A 27,747-nucleotide genomic window follows, 5' to 3' on the forward strand; every position below is an offset into this window, starting at 1 on the left:
ACATGTACGTAGTGGATTTGTTTTGTTTGAGCCTTCTTAAGTTTTTGTGGGAGATTTTTTTGATCTTGGTGTGTGTCCTTTATTGTTGTTGTGTTGGAAAATAAATTACAGAACAGGACATGTAGTGTGGAAATGAAAAACTCATTACCATCTTCCACATAGGAAGTCCTATTTGTGCATAGCTCCAACTATGCCCACTGCATTCTGCTGTACTTGGACTCCATCTAGACATGATCAGTCAGAATAGTGTCAGTACTATTCACTAGCTGGTTGGAAGCCTCCTGATGTTTTTATTTATTTTATTTTTTTTTTTTTATGTTGCTTCCACCCATGAAAGGTTATTTACAACCTATAATACATTTTGTACTATGGGCTAAGGATTTTTTTCCTATTTTTATCAATTTTATATATATATATTTTTTTGTATTTTTAATTTATTTTTAACTGGTCTGGAAATCATACTCTAGAGACCAAACATGGGACTTTTTTTCAAGCCACTTCAGGCTTCCAGTAAGCAGGGCAGTGGTCTCGCACAAGGTGATGAATTTCATTGCCTTCCCCTAACCTAAATGGGAGATGTGCAAATTTGTCACCATTAGGTTTAGTTCCATGTGTATATCCAGTGAATGACTTGTGGAACCACTTTGCTGCTCTCCCATTGAATGAAGGAGGTAGTGGCTTTTTATTTAATTGGTGTATGTCTTGCCTGTGTGTGTGTGTGTGTGTGTGTGTAGGGTATTACCTGTACTGCATAGAAGAAGAAACAGAGAAAGGCTGTTCTGAGTCCAGACATGGCAACACCACTTCAAGTGTTTACCAAGCAAGACAGTGGTGTATTATTAGTCAGTCAGTGATCTACCTAGGAAATAGGGATTTGAATATGGTGGCATTGTAGCCAAAGAATAACAGTTTCCAGTTCATTTTGCTATGTGGCAGGTTATGCAGATTGGATTAAAGAGATTGTAGTTTGTGTATTACATTGATGAGCTACATTGCAAGAAATTGATGACGCTGTAGTTTTGTGGTAAGTGGGTAATGAGTTGGGTGGTGATATATTGCAAAAGTGGCAAAATAGTGCGGTGTATCTGCAGTCTTGAAAAAGACCAATAGGGATAAAAAGTTAATATTCTTCGTATGACCACATTCACATTACTGTGCTAAGATTTGGTTGCTAGGGCTTTTTGTTGATGATGAGTGGCATAGGACATTTTCTAGGATAGCTACAGAAATTTTCAATGCATGTTACATGGGAAGAAATCGTTCTTTGAAAATTGTTACGTGTGTGGATGGAGAGTGGTAAATTAGTGAAATAAATTGCATAGAGAATTGTGAGTATATTTTTCAATGAATGAATTTAAGGACAGGTTGCAATAGGCATTGTGTGGTTTAGTGTGAGTCTCTCATGATAAATCCTAGGTCTGAATAATAACACTGGCCAACAAAAAAAAAATTTTTTTCTGCTGATTATGATCTGACACTTGTTTTTTACTAATTTGGGTGCACTGATTTTAAATATCAAACCCATTTTTCTCTATCACGTCAAGTGTTTCCTGTATGGCATTTTCTTTTTGCTAATTGGTAAGTTTTTGATAGTTTTAAGGAGGCAGTACTATTTAGAGGATCAAAAAAATCAATTTTTTAATATTATTTTCTGAAAGTATGTACTTTTAAAAATCTGTTCCTAACTTTTTATCAAGAAATTTGAAAAATTCCCAAAGATATAGCCTATTATTCAAAGCGGTGCGCAGATCAGAATAGCAGTGCTTGCCGCTCTCGCTTGTTAGTAAACGAATAAATGCGTAAGAACCTGCAACAGCACATACTGGCGCTTTGAATGCAAGAGAGGCCGATAACCGACTTAATACATTTAGGTGATGAAAAGTAGGCGATGACAACTGCCTAAAACAATGAATGCTATATGAGCAGACAAAGAACGATCGAAATCAGTCATTCGTTAAACGTTTATTTTTTACTTAGTTAGAGTATAATAAATTTAGTTTAATCCTTTATCCAAGTGTGAGCAAACAAAGTTTGCGCCTGAAAGTATCTTCAGGACTGGTGTTATACCACTTAAGGTGGTATAACACCAGGACAACTCGTTGCAAAGGTGGAGCAAGCTACCAACACTCCTATCTTAGTATCTTCTATAATGCAAAACACATCTCCTTGCGGATATGTCTAATGTTATGCATTAAGGGAAGGGCCACTACCCAGACTAGTTTCGACCTTTATTGAGGTCTCTTCAGTGGGAGCCAGAGTGGAGATATCAACTTGAACTTGAACTTAATTGGTTGATGGACTGAGTCCTTGACTCTTTATCCCTTCCTCTGGATTTTAGATTGTGGGTGATGAGATTATTGTGGGTAATTTACCCGCTCATTGTGAGCATTGAAGCTGTATCAGCTTTCTCTTGCGATGGAGGATTTCGGTTTTTTATGTTTGAAACGATCTGAAGGCTTGTAGTCCGCTGCCTGTCGAATTAACTGATTTGGGTGATTATCCGTGATTGTGAAGAATTTCTCTGCAATGCTTGTCATGTAGGTCTTAATATCTGGAAGTTCTAGTAGTAAGACTTATACGTTGGTTAGACATAACTGGTAATTAATTTACGGAATTCACAACGCATATGAAGTATATTAATTAAAGATACTTTAATGAATCACTTCTATATTTCGGCAATGTCACATTGCCATCTTCGGGAACATAAAGATATGGTATGTGCACTAAGGAACTAACAAAGCAAATGAGGAAGAACGTAATAAACTAATTCTGTTCCTAAAGTCCTAATGGTGCCCTCTTGCGGGCTAATTCGGTAGTCTTGGCCGTTGGGCTGAAGTTCTCATAATGAAAGTCTCCCAAATTTGGGGCAGTTTCATGCACCCAAATTTGTTGAGGTTAGGAACGTTTTTTAGAGCTGCTGAAGATTCTTTGAACAATCTTTCGTATTTAAACTTGCTGCGATGGATTATTTTTGTTTTCTTCCAACGAATTTTATGGTGGGTATCTAAGGCATGGTCTGCCAACCCAGAGCGGCTGTACTGGTGAAACCGGATGTAGTCTTGGTGTTCTGAAATCCTGATATTTGTTGTTCTGCCTGTTTGGCCAAAGTAGGACAATTTGCAGCTGCAAGGGACCTGGTATACACCAGGTAGGTCTAGGGGAAGTGGTTGGTCTTTGGTAGAGCGGATAAGGGATGCCAACTTGTTATATGGTCTGTAACAGGAAGTAAGGTCATATTTTTTGAGGATATTAGTTATTTTTTCAGAGGTGCCCTGGATGTAGGGGATAGTGATAGACTTGGTGTAGTCTCTATTGTGGAGGGGGGGAGGGGGGTTGTGGTTATTAGGTTTTAGTATTTTTCGGATTTTCTTGCGGTTATAGCCATTGGCTAAGAAAGTGTTGAGGATGTGGTTTAGTTCAATAGTCAGGGCCTTGTCATCTGAGCAGATTAATTTTGCCCTGTTATATAGTGTTTTTATCACCCCATATTGTTGTGAGGGGGGGGGGGATTGCTGGTGAATGTATCTGCCAGTGTGGGTGGGTTTTCTGTAAACAGAGAAAACCAAAGATCCATCAAGCTGGCGGGTGATTGAAGTGTCTAGGAAGGGGAGGGTGTTGTTTTCCTCTTTTTCTAAGGTGAACTGGATTCTGGGATGTTGGTTGTTTAAGTGTGTTAGGAAGGAGTGGAGTGTGTCTGAGCCATGTGGCCAAATGGCAAACACATCATCCACATAACGAAGCCAAATAGTGGGTTTTTGTGGGGCGGAGTTTAAGGCTTTCTCTTCAAATGTCTCCATAAAGAAATTGGCCAATGGTGGGGAAAGTGGTGAACCCAATGCTGTCCCCTCTATCTGTTTGTAGAACTTTCCTTGCCAAACGAAATAGCCTGAGTTCATTGTGAACTGAAATAGGGCTGAGATATCAGGAGGAAACTTGGCTTGGATGAGCTCAAGGGTTTCTTTGAGTGGGACATTAGTGAATAGGGAGGAGACGTCAAAACTGACCATTATGTCAGTGTGTTGGAGTGCGAGGTTTTCTATACTGGCTTTAAAGTGGGCTGAGTTTTTTATGTGTGATGGCGTGTTGCCAGTGTAGTGTGTGAGCGTTTTGGCTAAATGTTTGGCTAATTTATATGTGGGGGAATCAATGCCATCCACTATGGGACGCAATGGCACATTTTATAATAGATTTAGTTTAATCCTTTATCCCAGTGAGAGCAAACAAAGTTTGCGCCTGAAAATATCTTCAGGACTAAATATAGTGTTGTACTATCTTATCCAGTAAGTAGTGCAACACCAAGGCAACTCGTGGCAAAGGTGGAGCAAGCTACGAGGCACTTCTAACCCAGTATCTCCCATAATGCAAAACACATTTCCTATGTGGATATGTATACTGTTATGCATTAAAGGGATTGGCCATCTACCCAGACTAGTTTCGACCTTTATTGAGGTCTCTTCAGTGGGAGCCAGGCCCAGAGCTGGAGATACCAGGCAGAAGCAGTAGCAAGTCATCTGTGCCTATGGGAGTTGCCAAAAGGTTTATCACCTTTTTTAAAAAACCTTTGCTCCACCTTTGCCATGAGTTGCCTTGGTGTTGCACTACTTACTGGATAAGATAGTACAACACTATATTTAGTCCTGAAGATATTTTCAGGCGCAAACTTTGTTTGCTCTCACTGGGATAAAGGATTAAACTAAATCTATTATAGTCTAACCTATTGATAAATAAATTTTCAATGGCACATTTTGTTTATGTATTTTTGGGAGTCCATATATTCGGGGGGGGTCTAGAGTTATAAGGTTTAAGTTTGTTGGTGACTTCCACAGGCCAAGAAGTGACCTTCTTAAGGAGTCTGTGGATAGTTCTAGTCTGAGAGTTGGTCGGATTATATTCAATGGGGAGGTAAGTAGTACGGTCTCGTATTAAAGAATTTAGCTTACCTTTGTAGTCTTTTTGATTGAGTACCACAGTGGCGCTTCCCTTATCAGCTTTGGTGATTACTTTTTTTTTGTTGTTTTTTAATTCTTGTAGGGCTGTATATTCGTTTTTGGATAAGTTGGATTTTGGAGGTTTGGCTTTAGTGAGAACACCGACTACATCCAGTCTCACTTTGTTGGCGATATGGTTAGGTAGGTTGCGAATTCCACGCTCTATTTTGATCATGATTTCTTCAGCAGGTATCCTTTTTGGAGCTAGGGCGAAATTGTGACCACGTGAAAGTGCGGTGAGTGCTTCAGGCTTTAAAACTGCCGACGAGAGGTTGACTACTGTGTTAAGTGGTGGCTGGGGTACAGAAGTAGAAGTCTTTGTCAGGTTTTCGTATTTCTTCACGTGCCGACTATGAACTTTTTCGAATTCCTTTCTTGCCGATGTGCATGAGATGTCATTAAGAATAGACCATAGATCAAGGCCGAGTGTGTTAGAAAGCTCTTCCTCTAGCGCCCGTAAGGTTTTGTTTTCGTCGGCAAGGAGAACGTGCGTCGCGGTAATTTGTTCTCTTAACAGGGCGAAGCTAGTGCGGTTATAAATGCGTAGAGCTTTCTCGGAAGTGAAACGGTGCTTCAATTTCACACAATTGGGGATCACTTTGTTATCCCGGCAGCGTTTTAGGAACGTCAGACGATTTATTTGCCTCGATATCTTCAACCTCAATTTGCCGTATTGACGGGCCTTTCGTGCGATTGCATCTCCGTGGATGATCATGATTCTAGTAGTAAGACTTATACGTTGGTTAGACATAACTGGTAATTAATTTACGGAATTCACAACGCATATGAAGTATATTAATTAAAGATACTTTAATGAATCACTTCTATATTTCGGCAATGTCACATTGCCATCTTCGGGAACATAAAGATATGGTATGTGCACTAAGGAACTAACAAAGCAAATGAGGAAGAACGTAATAAACTAATTCTGTTCCTAAAGTCCTAATGGTGCCCTCTTGCGGGCTAATTCGGTAGTCTTGGCCGTTGGGCTGAAGTTCTCATAATGAAAGTCTCCCAAATTTAGGGCAGTTTCATGCACCCAAATTTGTTGAGGTTAGGAACGTTTTTTAGAGCTGCTGAAGATTCTTTGAACAATCTTTCGTATTTAAACTTGCTGCGATGGATTATTTTTGTTTTCTTCCAACGAATTTTATGGTGGGTATCTAAGGCATGGTCTGCCAACCCAGAGCGGCTGTACTGGTGAAACCGGATGTAGTCTTGGTGTTCTGAAATCCTGATATTTGTTGTTCTGCCTGTTTGGCCAAAGTAGGACAATTTGCAGCTGCAAGGGACCTGGTATACACCAGGTAGGTCTAGGGGAAGTGGTTGGTCTTTGGTAGAGCGGATAAGGGATGCCAACTTGTTATATGGTCTGTAACAGGAAGTAAGGTCATATTTTTTGAGGATATTAGTTATTTTTTCAGAGGTGCCCTGGATGTAGGGGATAGTGATAGACTTGGTGTAGTCTCTATTGTGGAGGGGGGGAGGGGGGTTGTGGTTATTAGGTTTTAGTATTTTTTGGATTTTCTTGCGGTTATAGCCATTGGCTAAGAAAGTGTTGAGGATGTGGTTTAGTTCAATAGTCAGGGCCTTGTCATCTGAGCAGATTAATTTTGCCCTGTTATATAGTGTTTTTATCACCCCATATTGTTGTGAGGGGGGGGGGGGATTGCTGGTGAAAGTATCTGCCAGTGTGGGTGGGTTTTCTGTAAACAGAGAAAACCAAAGATCCATCAAGCTGGCGGGTGATTGAAGTGTCTAGGAAGGGGAGGGTGTTGTTTTCCTCTTTTTCTAAGGTGAACTGGATTCTGGGATGTTGGTTGTTTAAGTGTGTTAGGAAGATTGGCTTCTTGATGTAACTGGATGTTTCTGATGAACCATGGGGCATTAAATGCTATTCTTAGGCATTTATTCTGTATTATCTGAAGTCTATTGATGTTGCTTTTAGTTGTGTGACCTCAGGTTGGAGAGGCATAAGTTAGTTGCGGTCTGATTACCGATTTGAAAAGTAAGATTTTGTTGCTTATGCTTAGGAAGCTGTTCCTGTTCAAAAGTGGATATAGCTGTGCTATAGTCTGACTTGCCTTAGTGGCAACACTATCCATATGTGACTTGAAGTTTAGACGTCTATCAAGATGAATTCCCAGATATTTGGTAGAATTGTGCCAAGGGATGATTTTACCAAACATTTGTATGCTTGTATTCGGTTCTGCTTTACGTCTGGTGAAAAGTACTGCAGAGCTTTTGTTTGGATTAATTGCGATACTCCACTTGGTGTACCAGTCCTCCAATTCATTGACTGCTCTCTGCAGCTTGATTGTGGCCAGGTGTGGACGGAGGGATCTGGCTATAATGATTGTATCGTCGGCATACAGAGCGGTGATAGCTGGAGACAATTTGGGGAGATCTGCCATGTATATGGAGAAGAGTAGGGGAGAGAGTAGAGAGCCTTGAGGTACTCCGGCCGTGATTCTCCTCTCTGTGGATCTGATACCGTTGAGTTTTATTTTAAATTTTCTGTTGTGTAGATATGATTTGATAAGTAGCACTAGTGGCAATGGAATACCAACTTCGTGTAGTTTAAAAATTAGTCCATGATGCCATACTCTATCAAATGCCTGAGTGATGTCTAGAAAAACTGCACCAGTGTGTTGGTGCCATTCATACCCTTGGGTTATATGTTCGATAACTCTGTAAATTTGTAGCGTTGTAGAGTGATATTTCCTAAAGCCGAATTGTTCATCTTGAATTATATGGTTGATATCTGTTGCCTCTTGAAGCCGTGTGAGAATAGCACGTTCGGCTATCTTACCTATGAAAGAAGGCTGATTGGTCTGTAATTTTCAGGCAACTGTGTATTTTTCCCAGGTTTGGGGATTTAGCCGGAGGATGGCATTAATGATGGCTACTAGATGCATAACCCCTTTGCGAGGAAGTAACTTGAGTACCTTATTTGTTATTCCATCTGGACCTGGAGCCTTTTTGTTATTTAGTTTTCTTAAAATCTCATATACTTCTGTTGGTGACACGGATTTGTTATTGGATTGGAATGAGGCATTTTGAGTTATTTTACGCACTTGGGTGTGAATTTTACTTATGAAATTTATATCTGTATTGATATAATTGGGGCTGCATTGTTTTTCTAAACTGTCAGCAAATGCTTCAGCTTTTTCCTCATCGTTGTAGACAACATTAGATTCACCTTGGATTGGAGGAAATGTAAAACGCTTTGAACGGAGTGATTTCATCATTTTCCATATTGATTGATCCTCTGTGTTTAATTGGAGAATTTTGTTATTCCAGAGTTGGTTACGGTGGTCCTTTAGGGCATATCGAACCTGGTTTGTTGCTCTATTGACTGCTTGTTTATCCGCTGGGTCCATTGTTCTCTGATATTGTCTTCTTAATCTGTTTTTCTCTTGGATAAGACGTTTTATATCCTGTGGAAGTTTATTTGATGGTGTACATTTGGTTATATTTGTTATCTGCGTTATAGCTGTCAGCAGTTGTTTTTCAAGAGTCTTCACTGCTTTTTCTACATCTTCAGCAGATGTTATATGCGGTATTGGACCAAGGTTTTCCTGGAAGGCTGAGGGAAGTTGTTTCCAATTTATAAATGTGGTGGTGTTTTCTGTTATATCTTGTATGGTGCCTAGTTGTAATATGATGGGGTTATGATCAGAACTTAAGTCGTTGATTGCTTGTATCTGATAGCTGTGCGCTATGTTTTTTAATATAGCTATATCTAGTACATCAGGACGACCGGTAGCTCCATAATGTGTGGGTTCAGTGGGTCCTATTACTGTTATATTTCTTGAAGTGGTGTAAGAGTTGAGTATTCTTCCATTAATATTTGAGTTTCTGCTGTTCCAGACTGAGTGTTTGGCATTAAGATCTCCGGCTATAATCACTGCTCTGCCTGTATTTAGTATCACCTCTAAGTCAGATTCAAGGAGTTTTTTATTTGGGGGATTGTAGGCTGCATATATCGTAATGCTGCTTGTGTTTTCCATATGTATTTCTATTCCTGTAGTTTCCATGTGTTCTGTTTGAGGTTCTGCTATTGAATTATGTTTTATGTTACTTTTCACAAAGATGGCAGTGCCTCCACCTCTAGCAAAGCATCTGTCTGTACGGTAAGTGCTATAACTATTGATTCTGATTTTGTCACTTGGACGAAGATGTGTTTCATTTATGAGGATGATATCTGCTTGAGTTTCTGCTGCAAACTCCTGCAGCTCCTGTAATTTGATAGATAAACCATTTGCATTCCATGAAACAATTTGTAATGATTTTGGTTTTCTTTTAGATTTATCCATTAAGAATTTCCATAAAGAGTGATTGTGTATGCCTTAAGATGATATCTTTGGCTTCTTGAGTTGGGTTGGTTTGTTGGAGTTCAGCAAGCATTTCACCTAAGTGGCTTGTTATGTTCAGTAGGATAGGTTTGTTGGTTTGCTGTGACTGCTTTGGTTTTGGGTCCTTTTGGAAGGTTGATCTTGTAACTCCGCAGTTTGCACACTTTGCTGGAAGTGTACGAGGTTTATGGCATTCATTTGATGCATGTTTGCCACCACATTTAATGCAACGAAATTCAGCCTTGCAGCATCATTGGGCATGCCCAATCTTCTGGCATCTATGGCACTGGGTAGTTGATTTATGTTTCAGTGCCTCAACTTTTATGACTAGATCACAGATGGTTTGGAGATTGTATATATGTTTTTGATCTTTGCTTATTTCCACCAGAATTAGGGGATAGGGTGTTTTATCAGCTCTCCGCATTCGGCTGACTTTAATTGGGCTAAATCCCTTAAGTTGGAGGTCTGCAGTGAGGTCTTCTATTTGTAATGTTTCAGTTACTCCCCTTAACACTACTTTTAAATTTTTTTCATTGTTGAGTGCAAAAGTGTGATATGGCAAATTGTTGTTGTCTAGAAGTTTGGTCATTTTTCTGTAATCTGATGATGTTTTAGGTTGTATGCGAATCCCTTCTTCTGTGTTTGTGGCTTTAATGAAGGTGATATCTGAAGATTTCAGTGTGGATGCAACGGACGTCCAGTGCTCCTTGGCTTTTAGGACGACTGGGGGTACCCTTTCTTTAATTACATTATCTGGTTCTATCTCCACTGTTTTGGGTGTATCTGCAATAGAGGAGATTTTCCTTTTCTTTTTGACTGTTTGAAATTCTGTGTTGGTTTCCAAAAACTAAATTTCCAAAATTAGTTTTTGGCATTCCAGTGATTTGGCATGAACCGAAAAATCACGTAGATGATTGCTATTTTTGTTTAGTTCAGACTTCTGGTTATAATAAGAAGAATAAGAAAAAATTGTGTATCCAAATCTCGACTCAGCAATTCGGCCAGTTGCTCATTCCAATGAAATAGCCGTGCCAATTTATAAAGGACTTCCTTTACTTGAGAACGAGCATGATTGGGATATGCCAGATGTTCTTGAGGAGCAAGACTCGGATGTTCATTTAGACAATGAAAATTTAATTTCTAGTTCTGGACCACAACGTTTTACTCAAGCGGAATTGAATGACTTAATAAGAGATTTGGGACTATCAAAGGAATCATCGAAATTGTTAGCTTCAAGATTAAATGAAAAAACTTACTGGAGCAAGATACGAATATAACTTTTTATCGTAGCAGGGAAAGTATTCTTGTACAATATTTTAAACACGAGTGTGGGTTTGTTTACTGTAACAATGTGTCAGGTTTACTAACTGAAATGAGTGTTGTACAATATCATCCAAATGAGCGGCGTTTATTTATCGACAGTTCAAGCAGAAGTCTCAAGTGTGTCTTACTACACAATGGGAATGTATATGGCTCAATTCCTATTGGCTATTCAGTCCACTTAAAGGAAACAGATGAGGACATTAAAAAGGTTCTGAAGTTATTAAAATATGCAGACCATAACTGGATCATCTGTGTGGATCTTAAAATGGTGAACTTTTTACTTGGCTTTCAAAGAGGATATACAAAGTTTCCGTGTTTTCTATGCTTCTGGGATAGTCGAGCTAGAAACCAACACTGGAGTCAGAAACACTGGCCTCTTAGGATATCCTTAAATGTCGGAGAACAGAATGTTATAAATCAATCTTTAATCGACAGAGAAAAAATCATTTTTCCACCTCTACACATCAGACTTGGTCTTATGAAGCAGTATGTTACAGCTTTAGATTTACAAGGTGACTGTTTCCAATACATATGTGAAAAATTTCCACGACTTAGTTTTGAAAAAATTAAAGCCGGTGTATTTGATGGACTGCAAATTAGAACTTTAATGAGAGACCCAAATTTCATCAACTCTGTGAACGAAATTGAGAAAGAGGCCTGGATTTCATTTACGATGGTTGCAAATAATTTTCTTGGAAATAAAAAAGTGTGCAATTACAAAGATCTAGTGGAAACAATGCTTGAAAATTTCCAGCGCCTAGGTTGCAACATGAGCATAAAGCTTCATTTCCTATACAGTCATCTTGATAGATTTCCCGAGAATTTAGGTGTTGTAAGCGATGAACAAGGCGAAAGATTTCTTCAAGACTTAAAAACTATGGAAGATCGGTACCAAGGAAGATGGGATTCTCACATGATGGCCGACTATTGCCAAAACAGAACACACAGCAGAAATTGCTACAAACAAAAATTTATTCCCTGAAACTCATGTGTAAGTAAAATTTTTATTTTTTTATAAATATTCTTGTAATTTTTAATGAATATTGTTAAGTAATTATGTATCTAATTATCGGCCTCTCTCGCATTCAAAGCGCCAGTACGTGCCGTTGCAGGTTCTTACGCATTTATCCGTTTACTAACAAGCGAGAGCGGTGAACGCTCCGATTCTGATCTGCGCACCGCTTTGAATAATATTCTATATCTTCGGGAATTATTCGAATTTCTTGATAAAAAGTTAGGAACAGATTTTTAAAAGTAGATACTTTCAGAAAATAACATTAAAAAATCGATTTTTTTTTGATCCTCTAAATAGTACTGCCTCCTTAAAACTATCAAAAACTTACAAATTAGCAAAAAGAAAATGCCATAGAGGAAAAACCTAACGTGATAGAGAAAAATGGGTTTGATATTTGAAATCAGCGCACCAAAATTAGTAAAAAACAAGTCTCATATAAAAGTCAGCAAAAATTGTGTTTGACTGTGTAATCTAATCTTGCGTTTTTGTTCATGCAAGTTTATTATTGGTATGAATGCAGGGAGTGTAAAAGATTTCAAGATTCAGTATGATAGATAGAAGGCGTGTTGCTCGTTAACATGGGCCTCCCACAACGTGTCTGAATTGTAATGATAATAATAATAATGGAGAAGTGAAGGTTGCATGAAAGCCCAACTAGAATTGTCACTTTTCTTAGAAGCTGAAGAAAGCTTTTCAAGGAGTGCCCTGGTGTTGTACCACCTTACCCCACTCCTGAAGATACTTTCAGGTGCAAACTTTGTTTGCTCACACTTGGATAAAGGATTAAACTAAATTTATTATACTCTAACCAAGTGAAAAATAAACTTTCAACATCTTTCTCTAAATTCAGAGTAATTTATTAAAAAAGGGTGGCACACCATTTGGCAACTCCTATAGGTAGAGATGACCTGCTAATGCTTCTGCCTGATATCTCCACTTGGGCCTGGCTCCCACTGAAGAGACCTCAATAAAGGTCAAAACTAGTCTGGGTTGTGGCCCTTCTCTTAATGCATAACATTAGACATATCCACAAGGAGATGTGTTTTGCATTATGAGAGATACTGAGATAGGAGTGTTGGTAGCTTGCTCCACCTTTGCAAGGAGTGCCCTGGTGTTGTACCACCTTACCCCAGGTCCTGAAGATACTTTCAGGCGCAAACTTTGTTTGCTCACACTTGGGTAAAGGATTAAACTAAATTTATTATTTTCTTAGAAGCAGTGCCATAACGAGGGCATGGTGAAAGAGGCACCTGTCCTCGCAACTAGGTTTGGGAGCGCAAAACATAAAAAATGTAAAAAATAAAAATAAATAAATAGATATAATAAAAGGCCGCTATTTTATATTGTATTTTTAAATTTTGGCGATAACCGCTTTAGACACACTGCAACTCATTTTGATAGGGTTAATAATAAGTATTTAACATATTGCATTTAGTAAAATTTAATTTGTTACATTTAAATTTTCCAAAATTTTTGTCATTTTTGGGTTGGGGCACGCGCAAGTTAGATACCTGCACAGGCACCTCATATACCCTCGTTTCTGTACTGCTTAGAAGTAGGTCAGACTTTATCCAAGGACAAAATTTCCAATTAGATATACTTAACTGTAACTTTATTTCCTAGGACTGATTATTTCACTGTGAATAGTACCTTTGTAGAAAGTTTTTCTGCTTAGTTACAAAGTAAATTGCAATAGACTAGAAATTATAGTCTTGTTTTAATTCTTTATTTTAGAGAATAAGCAAACAAAGTTTACATATGAAGTATCTTTAGTTATTACAGTATCCCATAATGCACAGAACACTTCCTTTCAGACCTGTATATTGCTATGCATAATGGGTAAAGGTTTGCTACCCAAACAAGGTTTGACTTTTATTGAACTCACATCAGCAGGAGTTCGACTCAGGAAGATAAAATTTGTTTGCTTATGTGTTTGGGTTAATGATTAAAGCAATAATATAATTTCTTGTCTAGTATAAGGTACTATATTTTGTTTTTGTTTTTCGAATATTTTTGGAGGATTATTTTTTTATACAATCCATACTTGTCTCGCATAAATGCTAAGTGTTCCTGTTTAAAATGTGTATATATATATTCATCATAAAATTTAAAATGTATATATTTATCATATCATGTATAAAAACAAGAAAAATATGTCTTAATCATAGGTTTAGTTGTACACATCATCATCTGTTCATTAGACATCCACAGATGCTGTGTGATCACTCTGATGCTCGGTGATGTACCACACCAGTCCTCGTCGTGTGGTCCTGTTGTATGCTTTTCTGGAGGCTTCAACTCACTGGAGATTAGTCACTCCACACATACCATCCATTCATCTCATTGACGTCTACACCTTCCTCTTTTTCCAGGAACTTTACCTTCTATTCCTTTTTGGAGAAGTCCTCCTTCCATTCTTTCAATGTATCTGAAGTATTTTTTAACTTTCTTCTGCCAGTATCCTTAAGGAGCCTTAATGTTCTACTGATCTTTTCTAACACCCACTCATTTGTATGCTTTTCACTATATGATATCCTCAGTAGCCTTCTGTAACACCACATCTTAAAAGCAGCTATCCTTAGGTTCCAAGTCTCACATTCATAAGTTGCTGTTGGAAACCAACTGAATCCAAAATCCTCAACTTTATTCCTGTGGAGATAGATCCACCCTTCCAGATTTTAGACAGTGGTACACGTTGTCAGTAATTAATATTTTGGGAAAATTAAACTAACAATAAAAAATTAATGATGATCAGGCAATTCCTCATCTTTCAACTCGAAAGTGATATGTTATTTGAAGTGGCACCAGCCTGTTTGGCAGTATACATAGCAGTGGTATTTAGAACTGATAGATGAGTAGCATTTTAAAACTAATTAAAGATATTGGATTCATTTGTAGTGGGTTACTATTTTTATGAGTGTTTCTTTGTCTCTCGTTTCAAGTATTTTTATGTTATTAAGTAAAAAAAAACCTGTTACTTATATTACTTATATTACATATATTGCTTGTAATGGTGCTGATGCCTACATGAATAATAGCAGATAATGAAAGATTTTTAGAAAGAGAGTTAAACTGGGAGTGTGCATGCTTGTAGAAAGTGTTGAGAGTAAGTGGCAAAAACATGCAGAACGTAAGAAGCAAAGCACAACAGCAAAGATGATAAATGATTTGTAGAAAGTTTTGTAGAATGATTTGTAATATAAAAAATGCTCCCTACATTGATAGATTGAGAGCTTGTGGATTGCAGAGATTGGTTGATAGGCGAAGAAGAGGGGATATGATAGAAACATTCAAATTACTAAAAGGTTTTTATAGGATTGATGCAGGGGAAATGTTTCAGCTGTGTGAAAGTGATGGAAGAACAAGAGGTCATCTCTGGAAATTAAAGAAGAGTGTGGTTAACAAAGGTGTCAGAACAAGGTTTTTTGCCTGGAGGGTGGTGAATGAGTGGAATTCATTGCCTGACTTAGTTGTGAGCTCTTCGTCTGTAAATGAATTCAAGAAGAGATATGACAGATATTGTTTTGCTAGTTTGGGTCTCCCGCGATGAGTCTACTGACTCCATGGAGATACCCGTAATAATAATAATAATAATAAAGAGAGTGAACGTGATGAGCATATAGATAGAAAATGTTTTGAGTGAGTGCCAGAAGTGTGGAGAGAATAAGAAGTACAACAGAGAAGGTCAATGGTAAAGTAAGAAAATGCGACTGAGAATGTTGGAAGATTGTAGCCCAGATTTGGTCACCTCGGTTCCTTCTTGATGGGGAGGAGGTGGAGAGAATCCAGAGGCGAGTGACTAAGATGATAACAGGTCTATGGAATGAACCATATGAGAACAGGTTGAAGATTTGTGGGTTGCAGAAACTAGTTGATAGGCGGAGGAGGGGAGATATGATTGAGACATTCAAATTGCTAAAGGGATTCTATAGGATTAATTCAGAGGATATTTTTGAGATCAGGACTGGTGGTGGGAGAATTAGGGGACACCTATGGAAGCTGGGCAAGAGTGTGGTTAACAGGGGTGTTAGAGCTGGGTTCTTTACTTTTAGAGTGGTAAATGAGTGGAATAAGCTGCCAGAGTCTGTTGTGGGTGCTATGACGGTGAACAAGTTCAAGGCAAGGTATGATAGATACTGTCAGAATGTTGTATAGTTTGTGGACATGATGTTTAGGGCCTCCCTCGATGAGTTTAAAGACTCCTGGAGTCGCCCGAAATAATAATAATAATAATAATAATAATAATTGTTGTTGAAAATAAGGTGGTAGAAGGAAATTAAGGTGAACAGGGTATGAGTTAAATAGATGAATAGCATCTTTAAGAAACAAGAAAAAAAATTGTGGATAATATATAAAGAGAAAGGTGATCACCAAATTCACAAAGCAAGCAAGAAGGGTAACCATTATGGTAAGGAAGACAGTAGCTGATTTTGAGAGTTGGCTAGCTGAACAAGCAAAAGAAAATCCTGAGGAATTCTTTCGCTATGTGGTGAGTACATGGAAAAACAACTATGGATGAATAACTTGAACAAGTGCCTATGAAAAGAGAACCAAATAAAATAGTTGACTTATTGCATGATTATCATGATCATTTTGCAAGTACTGCACCATCCAGATGGAGATACTGTAGTGCCATATGTGCATTAACTGGTGTGAGAGCACAGGTAGATGAATTGGAGGTGCTTGGAACAACATTCCAGAACCTTAATGCAAACACAGCTATGGGATTAGATGGGGTATCAGCCCATGTGTAATGAGCATGTGTGAGACTTAAACAATGGTCAGCACCACTGACCATTGTTTGTCTCAGCTCATGAAAAAAGATTGGTTGGGGGGTAAATAGTTCTGCTGCAAGAAGACTAAGATAGAGATAGCAAATTATAGACCAGTCAATATCTCTGGAGTAGTGGTATTGGAGAAATTGGTAAAAGGCAGAATTCAAGAATGGATGGACAGCAATATTGTGCTCTATGGGGAACAACATAGTTTATGAAATATTGGCCTTGCCTTATTAATATGTTCATTTTTCATAATAAAGTAACAATCAAGTTTGATTAAGAGGATGGCTGCACATTGATACTGCTCTACTTTGCTAAGAATTTGAACAAGTTATGACATGGGACTGTTACATGAATTAGAGTAAATGTGGATATGAAGTGGTGATTATGGATAAGTGAGTGGCTAGTGGATAGATATCATAGAGCAGTATATGGGAGAATTGAATTCAGAAGAAGATGAGTGATGTACTGCAAAGCTCTGTATTCAAAACTGGGAAGAGCGACAGTTAATGAAGATGATATAGAGACCATCTATATCATATTTGCTGGCAAAGGATAAAAGCTGCAGGTTTAGTATGGCAAACGTGGTCATGAAAAGCAAAATGATCACAAGCTGCATACTACATTGATGGAACTGGACTGTAGGAAATTGATGATGGAGATTTGGGTGTATTTGTGAAAACAAAGAATTGAAGCTTAGAGGTTATATTGTACAGGTGGCCAGGAAAATTCATCAGATTACTTTTTATTCCTCTTTATAAGGCTTCAATAAGACTACATGTAGATTACTACATAGATCTGGCCACCTGAATCTGTTAGGGATGCAAAGATGGTGGGAAAGATCTAGAGACAAGTAACTAAGACTGTGACAGGTCTGTGGAATGCTCCCTATGAGAACAGATTAGTCTATCAACTATCCTTTGCAACCCACAAATTGACATGTTGAGACTTAAGTGTTGGGAGGACATAATGTTGGTGGTTTAATGAAATATTTACAGGACTAGGAAAGGATTAAAAGCTAATTTTAATGCTTCCAATATTTCATCTCAGTCACTGAGACATCTTCAGGGATTACAAATAACTCTTGTAACACACTCAAATACAATGCAATGCAATGCTAAGTGAAACTTGGGTGATTCTAATGTCCTATCTAGGTGGTGCACCCTCTATGGGCATTTGTAGGTGGCCTAGGATGTAAAGTCATAATGGACCTCTGATAATTAATGTTTTCCAAATTTTGGGAAGATTTATGAACCATATTTATTTAAATTCGGTTGATTTCTGAATGCCACCTCAGATTCTAAAAATAATCTTCTTTGAATTACCATGGTGAAGCATGGTGGTTCTTTTCCAGGAGATTCTGTGGGTTGTATCCAAAACATGGTCTGCAAGGCCAGATTGACCATAGTCGTGATTGCAGATGTATGATTTGTGTTCTTCTAAATGGATGGTTGCTGATCTACCTGTATGTCTGAAGTAAGCCAGCTTGCAGGAACAGGATACTTTGTATACTCCAGGCACTCAGAGAGGAGGGAGTTGACCTTTGGTAGAGTCGATAAAGGTCGCAAGTTTCTGGTGAGACTTAAAAGCTGTGTGGAGGTTGTACTTTTTTAAGGACCTGGCTATTTTTTCTGATATGCCTCAGATGCAGGGGATGATGATGGCATTTCTGAAATTCTTCTGAAGAGATGGCTGGGAATTGGAGGAGGACTAATTACTTTTTTAATTTTGTTATTGCTGTAGCCATTGGAAAGGAAGATGTTGTGTATGTGGTTGAGTTCGGTTGAAAGGGAGGTTCCACTGAAACAAAGATTGTGAACTCTAATGGTTAGAGTTTTAATAATGCCATATTGTTGAGAGGGGGTGGTGGTGGTGGTCGTAGCATTTGTGAATGTATCTGCCTGTGTGAATGGGATTCCTATATACAGTGAAGGAAAGGTTACCATTACGAAGTCATGTTACTAAGATGTCTAAGGAAGGGTAAGCTATTGTTATTTTCCTTTTCCATCGTAAACTGGATTCTTGGATGTAGGCTATTGAGGTGACTCAGGAAGGGGTCTAATGTGTCTGGGCCATGAGGCCAAATAGAAAACACATCATCTATGATGTGTTTAAGGTTTGAGAGGGGTTGAGTCTATGGCTCGTTTTTCAAAATTTTCCATGTAAAAATTGGTGGGGGGGGGGCGTAGCAGTTCCCTTTATCTGTTTGTAAATTTTGTTCTTCCAAGAAAAATAACGAGAATTAATGGCAAAGGAAAAGAGACCTAAGATATCAGAAGGAAGAACATTTTTTAAGAGTATTAAGGTATCATTTAAGGAAATATTGGTACAGAGTGAGGTGATGTCAAAGCTTACCAATATATCTGCATTATTTAGAGTTAGATTTTCAATCAGGGTTTTAAAATGGGTAGAGTTTTTTTATATATAGGATGTGATAAGTCCAGTGAGGGGAGTAAGAGAGTTAGCCAGCTGCTTTGACAGTTTGTATCATGGTGCATCAGTGGCATCTACTATAGGTTCCAGGAGGGAAATTAGGTTTGTGGATTTTAGTTTTAGGTAAACAACATATCTGGAGGGGGGGGGGATTAGAACTGAAAGGTTTGAGTTATTTTGTAATGTCCGATAGCCATGAGGATACCCTTAAATGCATCAGAAATGCCATATCAACAAAGCTGGTATGGTAGGAAGTCAATTGAATAAATTCATATGGAATAAGAGAGAAATTAGTCAGAACACCAAATTAGCTGTATACAAGACAGTGTTCAAACCAGTTTTAACTTGTGGATCTGCAAGCTGGGTCAGAAGTAAAACACTTGTCCAAAGACTAGAGACCGCGATTATGAGAGTACTAAGAAAGATTAGAGGTGTGAACAGATGGCATCAATGGCAATATTATATTAAAAATGAGGATAATAGGAAAGAACTTGACATTGTCAGGTACCCATATCAAAAGTGCCTGGCAAATAAGTCGGCTTGTGCTCTTAGAGAATACAGAGACAAATGTAAAAAAGCTAAGCACTGTGTAAAACTAGTTAAACAAAAGTCATGGGAGGACTTTGGCAAGAACAGAGAAAATAAATATCAAGATGGTGGCAAAATATTCTGGAGGTTGTTGAAGAAGCTTAGCAATGGAGGAAAGAGTGCTGTAAAAGGAGTTAGAGATGATAAAAGTGATTACTCCATACTTAAAGATATCCTTGAAGTATGGAGTAATTACTTCGAAAAATTGTTAAATGAAACAAGCAGTGATAGCGCAGTGGTAAAAACCACTGAACAGGCATACAGTCAGGAATACATATCCATACTTGAAGTAGAAAAAGCCATCAAAGGCTTGAAATCTGGAAAGGCAGCAGGAGTAGATGATATTCGACCAGAAATGCTGAAGTATGGTGGTATAAAAGTCTTATGGTGAACTATGCACTGCATAGTTCAGAAAGCCTGGACAGGGGGAAGCTTGGTGAAGAACAAGCTGGATTCAGGCCAAATAGAGGCTGTCAGGATCAGATCTTCACTTCACGACAAATAGTTGAGAAATCATGGGAATATAACAAAGATCTGTATTTAAGTTTTGTAGATCTGGAAAAGGCATATGACAAGGTGCCAAGAGAGAAGCTATTCAATATGCTACAGTTATATGGTGTCAATGGGGCATTATATCAAGATACTTAGTCTTTATTTGAGTTTTAAGTCAGCAGTTAGAATTGGAGTAAGTACAGGAAGATGGTTTAATGTTAAATCTGGTGTGAGACAAGGATGTACATTATCCCCTCTGTTATTCATTATGTATGTGGATCACATTATGAAGGAAAATGGTATTAAACATGATATCAAAATTGGAGATGTTAATGTCAGCTCTTTGCTTTATGCAGACGATGTTATACTGCTAAATAAATCTGCTACAATTCGGCAAGATCCCCTGACTAAATTGAATAACTGTTGTAATAGATATGGTATGAAGGTCAGCAATAAAAAGACAAAGATGATGAAAATAGGCAGAATCTTTGAAAATATCAACAAAGCTGGTGTGATAGGAAGTCAATTGAATAAATTCATATGAAATACGAGAAAAATTAGTAGGAACACTAAATTAGCTATATACAAGACAGTGTTCAAACCAGTTTTAACTTATGGATCTGAGAGCTGGGTCAGAAGTAAAACACTTGACCAAAGACTAGAGACTGCAGATATGACAGTCCTGAGAAAGATTAGAAGTGTGAACAGATGGCATCAATGGCAATATCATATTAAAAATGAGATATTAGGAAAGAACTTGACATTGTCAGCATCCAGGAATGCATTAACAGAGCTAATCTCAGGTGGTATGGTCACTTAAACAGAATGGGTGAAGAAAGATTAGCGAAACAAGTGTTCTCTGCTAGGTTGGCAGCAAAACGACCCAGAGGAAGACCAAGATATAGGTGGACTGATACAGTACAAAGTGCCTTAGACGAAAGAAATGTGAGATCTGATAATGTTGGAGTCTTGACAAGTAACAGACTGATTTGGAGGAAAATTGTAGATAGGAAGTTATTAATGATGTAAATTTTTCACGTAATAATATCATATCCTGTACATCCCTTGAGGGTGCATGGCAGGAATTTGATGATGATGATGATTGTTTATTAAAAAGTAAATTCAGAATAACAGGACAGATAGCCAGGAAATGAAAATTAGATAATAGGAGAAACTTCCTTTCATTTTAAAATATTCCGACTCATTATTAAAAATAAGATAATTAGTTTTTTTGTTTGTAGACTTATTTGTACCTATATTTGTGTTAAAAAATTTGTGTCGCATATATTGTATGCACTCTGTTCTTTGTTTAATATAATTGGAATCAGTTGATTATAGTTTGTAACAATTTTTTACTTTTTAATGCCTTACATCAGTTATGTACCCTGAAAATGCCAACAACCTTAGTTGGTGAAACTAGTTGGTATAGCATAGTTGTTTATTATATGCACTCGATCAACATAATCTCCCATTAAAAGTCATTCTGAAGTACCTATATTTGTTTAGTTGATATATTAATATATGCATATACAGGGTTATCAAAATTAAAGTATCCCTGTTTAATTTGTGGAGGACCACCCCGTGATCCAAATGCTTCAAAACTTTGCAGGAATACATTGTGCATCATGCAAAAATGATATCAAGGGGGGGGATTCCAAAATTCGCCACCAGGGGTCCCTCGAATGTGCTGAAAGTAGGTGTAGTAATTTTTCTATGTGTGTAAGAAGGAGAAAAGCAACACAAATAAATAACACATTTTTATTCACTTATATGTATTTATGTATTCATGGGCTGTATTGCTCAGTATGCTGTCCTTCCCAGTCTGCCACAAACTTTTACATAGTGTGTTCAACAGTAGAACACAGCTGGTTGGGACTGATGTTGCACACATGCTGCGTTATGCGGTCTTTCACTGACAAACAGGGTCTATCAGGATGGTCTTTATAAACCCTATTTTTGAGAAATCCCCAGAGCCAGACAGTGGGTCAGATCAGGTGAATGAGGTGGCCATGCAGTGGGAAATGTACAGCTGATCGCTCTGGTTTCCATGAAATGTTCTTGAAGAACCTCCTGTATGGATTGACTGATGTATGGAAGACCCCCATCCTTCATGAAAATGACTGAATTCATGCACATTTGCTTCTGTGGCTGTGGTACAACGAAATTGTTTTTCATATCGTGATACCTCTTGGCAGTAACGAGTAGGCCATAAGACCTGACTGGCAAATATTCTCAAAGAAGAATGGCCCAATGATTAATGAAGCTGTAAACTTACACAGGCAGTAACTTTAGGTGAATGCAAGGGAATATGTTGGATTTCATACATATTTTGCATAGCCCATATCTGGCAATTGTGGATATTCACAGCTCCGTTCAGGAAAATGAGCTTCATCTCTTTACAAAATCATCTGTGGTCACAAAACATCCAACTCCACCCAAGCAAGAAACATTAATGTTAATGTCAGTCGACTTTCAAAGTCCTGCGAGCTCAGCCCCTGTGTCAGGGTTATCTTGAATGGGTAGAAATGCAGGATCTTTCCTAGAATTTTCTAGATAGTTGCATAAGACACATCCATGCATCATGATGCAGCACATGCACTGCAGGAACCAATGCTTTATTCATGGCCTGCTCCACAGCAGCAGTAGCAACTTCATTCACTTGTGAGCTGATTGGTTTACAACCTCTGCCAGTTCTAACTCCTAACAATCCTCTGTTTTCTTCAAAACAACTAATCATTCATAGCAGAGCAGATGGAGATAGTGGATCTTGTCGACATTTGTTCAGGCAACAAAATTTGCATAATGCAGCAACAGCATTGCAGTTGTTTAGGTAGTACAATTTCACATGCAAAACACATTGGGGGAAAGGTTAGCGCCATCACTGTGGACAGTATTAACAACTAATGTGAAAAGGAAAAAAATCCCTTGTCCATCTTTTTAAACCCTCCTGGTCTGCTGAGTTGCGTGATGTGCAAATACCATGCATTTGATGTTTACAAGACCCTGGTGGTGAATTTTGGAACTACTATTTTTTTTCTCAGATATCTCTTCTGCATGACACAAAACATATTTCTGCAAAGTTTTGCAGCATTTGTATCACAGGATGGCACTCCACAAAGCTTTAAATAGGGATACTTTAATTTTGATCACATGTATTAAAAATAGATGTAATTGAGTGTCTTTATACTTCAGAAGTTCCTGAAATGGAAAGTGATGACGACGACGATGATGTACCTATGATTTCAATAGGAAATGAACGCATTCGGTTGCAAGATGTTAGTCAAGAACATATTGAACGGATGACTAACAGTGAAAAAGATCTCTACATAAAGCTGACCCAAGAAATGTATGCACAGATCTATGAATAAAAATTTTGTAATTAATTGTTTAAAATTGTTATAAATATCCACTGTTTCGTACCAGTGTACAGCATAAACTTATTGTATGAATGTTCTGTATAAATTAAAATACTTTGATTCAGTCAAATCTGTTTCCAATAAAAGATATATTATCAATAAGCCAGAAGAAGTTAATAATTAGTATAATAAACAGATAATGTAATGTTTCATAGATTGACATTTTTTACTGACAAATGAATAATCTGATATAATGGGATAATGTATAATTTTTTGTTAAACAATACAGTATACATTGTTACTGGACCTTTTTTTTTTTTTTTAAACTTCCATAATAAAATTAAAGAAGCTGAAAAGACTAGAGCAAGGAGGGCCCAATTTGCTGGGTCCTCCTTGCTCTATAAGTTTCCAACATTATTTTAATCATGAACGATAACCAAATAAATACTAGTGTAACTGCTGTTATTAAAAAAAAAAAAAAAAAAAACTTATTACAAAAACCTGTTACAAAAAATCACAGAAAATATCAAAAAAAGTCACAGAAAATTGCAGAAATGCCATATTTGCAAAAAAAAAAAAAAAAAAAAAAAAAACTTGAAATATCAAAATTCCATGCATTAAAATCACTTCCACAACCATATTACCAACATCTGAGACATTGATATACTCAGTGATGCACCTCTCTGTGAGCATGAAAACCCAGTCTGATTTTACCAAACCCTAACTGGCATCCTTTACAACTACAGCTCAGCTACATCAAGCATGATGCTTCTATAAGGAGAGTGGAACATGCTTTCATCAGATTAGACATACCTAGCCAAGTCTTTAATCTTTGGCTCAAAATTTCCTTGTCTCACTTTATAGCCTTTTTGCTATCTTTACTGCTCTCCCTGATGACCATGCTGACATCTTTGATTATTTATCTCAGAGTTTCATTCATGAAGCCAGATTACCCAGACTGATTTCTGCTCTCCTAATCTCCAAACACACCTGCTTCAACCAAATAACTGAAACAATCCTTACTGAAATGAAGGCCTTCATTTTCACTTTGCTGCAAACCCTAAATTCTAATCGAGGCCCTCTGTTCTTTTACCAATATGCCACAGCATCCAAGATAAATTCAGCATCAGTTGCTCAAGTCAAAAACGCTTCGACTTCTTCCTTAGACTACACCACAGCTCAAAACAAGTAAGGAATCACTAATAAATCCAAAGCAGACTTCATGAGGGCTAAATGCAAAAAAAAAAGCTTGCCACCTTGTCAAATAGCAGTTGGACCCGATTCTTCATTAAAGAGGATGGAAGCAACATTCTCTCCACCTTTTTCACATCCTGACATTATTGTGGTAACATCATACTAGAACTAGACTGGCCTCTTAGCACCAGTTCTTGTATAGATGACCAAAGCAAATCACCTCCTACTATACTATGAACTGCTCATAGCATAACATCTCTGATCTTTCATTAGAAGGACATCAGAAAAATCCTCAGTAGTCTCCATGTTCAAATTTCTGTAGCTGTTGCTATGATTCATTTTTAGTTTCACAGAAAACTACATAAATACTAGAATGCAAATAAGTAATTTACTTACTAAAAGTAATTATTTACAAGCTGATGTTTCACTAGCTCAAACTAGCATTATCAGAGGCATTTTAACAATATACACTCAGTGAAGTCACAAAACAAAATGACTGGATAACAAGCATGGTCATGTGCATGGAGGGTAACAGTAGCATTCTTTGTAGAGATTGCTGTTAAAGATGACAGGTAGATAGGGCAGTGTGCAAAAATCTATACAAGGCCATACCATCAGTACTGTTACCTGTGTTCTCTTGCCACTTCTAGGAACAGTCTCTCTGATTTAAACAGATTTGTGAAACTGCCTGGTTTTCTTCCATCTGGTGAAGTGGTCTTTCTCCAAAGCATGTCGTGAAAGTCTGCTTTTTATTTTCTTGTTCCAGATGTATTTTTTATGATTTTTTTTTTCCTGACCAAGGTAGTCAGTCCATCTTGTTTTTCCAAAATACTGAGCTCCACGCTGGAAGGGGATACTATAGACACCTGTGAAGGAGAGAGAGCCCTGGTTATCCTTGATTTCTCTCAGGATGGCAGATACTTTGTTTAGAGGTTTGTATACTGTTCTGATTCTGATTGTTTCAGGAGGAAGCCCAGTTTATCTGTTGTAGGTAGGGTAAAGATGTGGTATATGCAGTGGTGAGCTATAAGGGGGCTCGCCCGAGCCTTTTGTTAAATTTTTCTCAAATTTGCGAGTCCATTGTTCTTCTTGTTTACTTTTTTATTTTTTCAAAAAAAAAATAATAATTTTTTGAAATATATTAAGTGACAAACTCATACGGTAACCTAACAAAGTGATTTTATTAAATAAAATATTATAGTTACTGTTACTACCATTTTACACATAAGAATTCACTTTTGGTAATCACATATAAATAAATAAGGCAAGGTTTGGTTGATTGGTTGAGCCTCTGCTACTAATGGCTCGCAAAAAGTTAAGCAAGTTTGAGCACGGTAAGTAATTGGAACGGGTTCAATCGTTCGATGCTATTGGTACACTCTCCCTCAATGAGTCTTTGGACTCCCTGGAGGTGTCGCATAATAATAAAATAATGCCCCTTGATTGGTACCGTTGATTATCACTTGAAGTATAAAGAGAAATATAACGTACTTCAATATTATTGTGTTTAGATAATATTTATTTATTATTTATGGATTGTTTGTCATAAAAACTTCTATCTCAAACAAAATAAATTTACTTTGCGGACCATTTCATATGTGCGATTATAAAAGATTTTATTCTTATTATATTTTGATAGTAAAAAAAGGTTTTTCTTATGTAAGATAAATTAACACAGATGATTGTGTGCAAATATTTCATGTTTAGATCATGAAATATTGGTTTAAAAATGATAGCCTTTACAGGTTGTCCCTTCATACTTTTTGATTGGCATTTGTACACAAGCTGTATTAATAAAAGTTTTTGTGTGAAATACTCATTTTTTTTTTGCTCGACAATGCGAGTCCTTTGTTAAAATTTCCTTATCTCATACCGTATATGTATAGTCTGATTTTGGAAGATACATAGCTTGGGTTCCCTGGTGGCCACTAGTTCCGACACCCTCTTGATCTACCTCTGCCTGTATGAATTCACCTATATCTTGTTCTTCCTGTATGTCTTTGCCATATTTGCATCCAGCAAGTCTTTTTTTTTTTTTAATCTTTCTTTTCAGTTTTAGTTAAAGAGTTTTTTTAGTGCAATCGTTAGCAATGATGTCCTTTGAATCTTATCTAGGATGTGAAGAACCTTTATAATTGCTTTTGTTTGCTAATTCTCTTTCAGAGATAGCCATTCTCATACGTATGAGAATGGCTATCTCTGCTGAAAATTCCCTCCTGAAAACTCAGTTTTTCTATCCTCCAAAATAGACAAACTGGCAGAGAAAAAACAATATGCATAATACATTGCTTTAACAGTGTTAACCTTTGGCCATAACTTCAACCCAAACAAACCTCTTCTGTTTTCATTACCATATCTTCTTACATTAACTGTGCTCAAAAAATTTGTATGTGTGACTATGCTAACTTTCTGATATCAAGTACCTATTTTAAGAGTTCTTAATTTTTTATGTCTGTATCTGTGTCTCCAGTCTCTTTGATCAACTGCCTTTGTAATCTAGCTCTCAGATCCATAATTTAAAATTGGTGTGAATGCTGCCTTGTATACTGCTGTTTGGTGTTTGGCTCCTGATTCATGCCATCATTATCAAATTCTTGATACGTTCTCCAGGAGTGTGCAGTATACCATGATGTTACTAACTTCCTGTTGACATGTTCCTTCAAAAATTAGTCTTATTTGTCAGGACTCCAGTGTTGTCAGATTTTATATTTTGGTCTTATATTAATCTACCTAGTTCTTGGTTACTCTCTGAGTCTTTATCTTCATCCTTGTATCAAACATCTGTTTTGCTAAACTTTCCTCCTTCATTCTGTTTAAGTGACTGTACCACCTGAGATTTGCTCTGCTCACATTCCTGAACGCTAACAATAACAAGTTTCTTTCTAGTATCTTCATTTTCAGTGATTCTAGCATTGATGCCATCTGTTTACTACCCTAATTCTGATTCTGTGTAAGTTTGTTCAGCTGACTTCCTATCATATCAGCCTGTTCTGTACTGTACTGCCTAATTTTATGATCATCATTAACCACCTCACCGGCCATTATGGATCAAATACGCATCCTCGTATGCTTTGTATCCATCATATATTTCAATGTAATATCAATGGTATTATAATTTTAATATGCACTTCGCATCCTCTGATGTCTATAGACGTCTTGGCCAGTAGTGTGATTAAATCAAATATGAAACTTCAAAGAGGTGCACAGGATAATATGATAGTG

General features: G+C 37.3%; 1 protein-coding gene and 1 long non-coding RNA gene across 2 annotated transcripts in view; one reads left to right on the forward strand and one right to left on the reverse strand.

The window, feature by feature from the left end:
- Nucleotides 1-23,541, forward strand: part of LOC150096440 (general transcription factor IIE subunit 1-like) — a 175,629-nt gene extending 152,088 nt beyond the window's left edge. The window contains exon 6 of the mRNA XM_090409095.1: nt 23,168-23,541. Within this exon, the coding sequence (XP_090265221.1) occupies nt 23,168-23,343 (176 nt within the window). The 3' untranslated portion in view covers nt 23,344-23,541. The remainder of the gene's footprint in view (nt 1-23,167) is intronic.
- The window catches only part of LOC150096441 (uncharacterized), a 131,568-nt gene that overhangs the window by 65,197 nt on the left and 38,624 nt on the right, over nt 1-27,747 (reverse strand). The window lies entirely within an intron of this gene.

The sequence above is a fragment of the Typopeltis vanoorti genome, chromosome 19, assembly GCF_054136105.1.
Source record: "Typopeltis vanoorti isolate ZY-2024b chromosome 19, IOZ_Tvanoo_1.0, whole genome shotgun sequence".
In the NCBI taxonomy this organism is placed as follows: Eukaryota; Metazoa; Arthropoda; class Arachnida; order Uropygi; family Thelyphonidae; genus Typopeltis; species Typopeltis vanoorti.